Source organism: Guillardia theta (assembly GCF_000315625.1).
Source record: "Guillardia theta CCMP2712 unplaced genomic scaffold GUITHscaffold_638, whole genome shotgun sequence".
Lineage (NCBI taxonomy): Eukaryota > Cryptophyceae > Pyrenomonadales > Geminigeraceae > Guillardia > Guillardia theta.
The window spans coordinates 1-3,112 of record NW_005434091.1 but is presented as its reverse complement, the minus strand read 5'-3'; the positions used below and the strand labels follow the sequence as shown (position 1 = coordinate 3,112).

At 58.5% G+C, this 3,112-nt stretch overlaps 2 protein-coding genes across 2 annotated transcripts; one reads left to right on the top strand and one right to left on the bottom strand.

The window, feature by feature from the left end:
• Positions 1–53: 53 nt before the first annotated feature.
• GUITHDRAFT_149671 (hypothetical protein) lies at positions 54–1,458 on the bottom strand (the record flags this gene model as incomplete). The annotated part of the gene is made up of 2 exons (XM_005817717.1): positions 54–1,249; positions 1,297–1,458. Coding segments are annotated over 2 exons (1,358 nt in total), but the record flags the coding sequence as incomplete, so codon positions are not given.
• A 521-nt stretch (positions 1,459–1,979) lies between these two features.
• Positions 1,980–2,929, top strand: GUITHDRAFT_149670 (hypothetical protein; the record flags this gene model as incomplete). The annotated part of the gene is made up of 2 exons (XM_005817716.1): positions 1,980–2,642; positions 2,834–2,929. Coding segments are annotated over 2 exons (759 nt in total), but the record flags the coding sequence as incomplete, so codon positions are not given.
• Positions 2,930–3,112: the final 183 nt, after the last annotated feature.

The following is a 3,112-nucleotide window of genomic DNA, read 5'->3' as shown; positions in this document are numbered from 1 at the left end:
CATCCAGCTCCGAGAATTTCGACATCAACTTCTCCTTCTGGTCAGACTCCGACCTCAGAGACGAGCACAAACTCTTCAGCTCCTCCAGCTCCTCCTCCTTCTCCTTCATCGCAGACTTGTAGCCTTCGATCAACTCGTTCGCTTCCCCCCTCGCCCTCTCCTCCTCCCCGAGCAAGGTCCTTGTCTTCACCAGCTCTTCTTCCATGTGCTTCATAGCTGCTCTGCTTGCTTCGTCGGCATGCTCGGCGTCTTCAACCCGGCTCCTCTCTAACACCTGCAACTTCGCCTCTCGCTCGATCAACTTCGTCTGCAGCTCACGTCGTTCCTGGTTGGCTGCCGACAGCTGCTCCCGCAAGCTCTCCAGGTCTTGCTCCGCATCCTTAAACTCTTCGTCCCTCTCGCTCAGCCGCGATGTCGCCTGCTCCAGCTTCACCTCCGTCTCCTTGAGCTTCGACTCGAGCATCCCGATCTCCTTCTCCACATCCTGCTGCTGCGAAGAATTCGCCGACATGGCAGACACGGCTTGCTCCATCCTTGCAGCCTCTGCCTGCGACTTGAGGAGCATTTCTTGCAGCGATTTCTTCTCCTCCTTTATGGCCTCGCACTTGCTGCTCAGCAGCTCCACTTCTCCCTTCATCTGGCTCAACTCTTGGCTCATCTTCCTGCTCTCCTCCAGCTGCCGATCGGACGAGGCAGACTGAGACTGCTGCAGCTGCTGGTTGAGCTCCATCGCTTCCTTGAGCTTTTCCTCCAACTCTCTCTTCCCGGCGTCGCTCTCCATCATCAGCGCCTTCATCGCCTTCAGCTGCTCCTCTGCCAGGAACAAGGACTCTTTCAGCGCTTCGACCTCGCTCCCTCCTCCTCCTACTGCAGCAGCAGCAGACAACTCTGCCAGCCTGCTCTCCATCTCCTTCCTTCCCTTGTCTGCTTCCATCAGCAGCCCTTTCATGCTCTGCAGTTGCCCCTCAGCCAGGACCAGCGACTCTTTCAAGCTCGCGTTCTCCTCTTCCACCCTTCGCCTCTCCTCCTCGTTCTCTGCGTTGTGTCCACCTCCCTGCTCCTCCATGGCGCTCATGAGCGACAGGATCTGTTGCTGCATCCGCTCGACCTGCTGCATCGCCTCCTGCTCCTTCTTCTTGGCGGCCTGCGCTTTTTCTGTCTCATCGCCCAGTTTCTGCATGGCCGCAGCCTGCGCTTCCATGGCTGCATTGAGCGAGGCTTCGAGGGAGGCGACTTCTTCTGTGCGAGCCTTCAGCGCACTCTCCCACTGATCTCTCTCCTGCTGCGTGAACGAACCTTAGCATCATCGCTGCCACCCTTGTCTGTAGCAGCATCGCCGGTATCTCCCTGGGCTTTGGCTGCAGCTTTCTTAGCAAGCTCTGCTGCCTCCTTCTTCTTCCGGAAGGCTTCCAGCTTCTTCTTCCCTTCGTCCAGTTTCTTCTTCGCCTCGTCTTCCATCCTTTAGCTTCAACCTCTCGGCGATCAGCACATAGACGTCTGAGCAGCGTGGTCACAAAAACAACTAGCCTTCTTTCCTGCCAAGTCTTATCCTAGCGCTTCCCACCCCATCCTCTCTCCTTCTTTCCCTCCCTCCCCTCTCCTCAATCCTGTTGAATCGTTGGGACCCCCCATGCCTCTCTCAGCACACTTCCCTCACCACCAACACCTTTCCTACTGCTGCCTTACCAGTCTTCCTCGCTCCTCCTCACTCCAGCGTATATGAGCCTGCTTCACCGCAGAATCCCATCACCCTCAACATCGACCCCCCCCCCCACCCCCACCTCGTGCCCATCCTCCTCGTCCTCACTACAACCACAACAACATCAACACGAACACTGTCACCACAGCCCCTAGCACCTCCTTCCCTCCCGCGCAAGTCAAGTTATCCCCTTCATTTTCTCTCCCTCACTTTGTTGTTCTCCATCCAGGACCTCCGCCTGGATCGATGACGTGAAAGCCAAGAACAGCGATCTACAGGAATGATGTATCCTCTTCCTGCTCCTCCTCCTCGTAGTGTCTCTGCCTCCCTCCTCCTCCTCTCATGCTTCCTGACAACTTCCCTCTCATTCCACTTCTCCCCCTCCCTCACTGCTAGACGTGCTCCCCCGCACGCCGTGTGTGCGAGGACGAGGTGGGGGCATATTGGGAGGTGGGCAGAGGAGGGGAGACAGAGGAATGCTGCCCTATCGGTCGGGTCGAGGGAAGCAGGAGTAGAGGAGGAGCGGTCGGAGGAGGAGGGGCTGCCGGAGGACTGGAGGACTGCAGTAGATGGAGCTACAGGAAGGACGTACTTCTGGAATGTCAAGACACGAGAGTCGACTTGGTACCGGCCGAGCAGCGAGAAGACGCTGCTGCGGGCAGCGAGGAGGCTGAAGGAGGGGGATGGGAGCGTGGAGGGCGAGCAGAGGAGGAAGGCGGCGCAGAGGAGGGCTGCGCAACTGCAGCAGAAGCTCGCGGCGGCTGAGAGTCAGAAAGAGATGAAGTACATGACAAGATCGCCGACCAAGTTTGTGCAGAAGAGGATGCAGGGAGTGGCGGGGGAGGAGAGGCAGGGCGACGCTCCCCTCCCTCCTCCTCTCCTCAGCGCTGCCGATCCGTTCTCCTCCTTCCTGAACCTCCTCGAGAGGAGGGAGCAGCCGCCTGTAACGCTGCTGGCCTCTTGTGCTTCGGGAGATTGACTTGTTTCTCCTCCTCTTCTCTCTCCCTTGCTCCCTGCTGCCACATACTTCCCTCCCCCCTTCTCTCCTCCTGCCTACCTTCCCCCTCCTGCCCTCCTTCCCCCTCCTCCCGTCCTGCCTTCCTCCTTTCTCCTCCCTCCTTGTCTCCATGGCAGGTGGACTATCAGCGGATGAGCTATGAGGAGTGGCTGGAGGAGGCGACGATCTCCCGCCCATCCTTCCGCCTTGAGGTTCCGATGGGCTCGAGGCAGGTCAAGCGAGGAGATACAAGAGATTTCTCTATACGAGTCAAACTAAAGGTTCCTTCCTTTCTCCCTCTCCTTCCTCTTCCTTCCTCTCCTTCCTCTCCGCCCCGCTCCTACCACTCCCCTTCTCCTTCCCCCTCCCCCCCCCCCCCCTCTCCCTTTGCAGTTCCTTTTTCCTCCCCTGCTCTG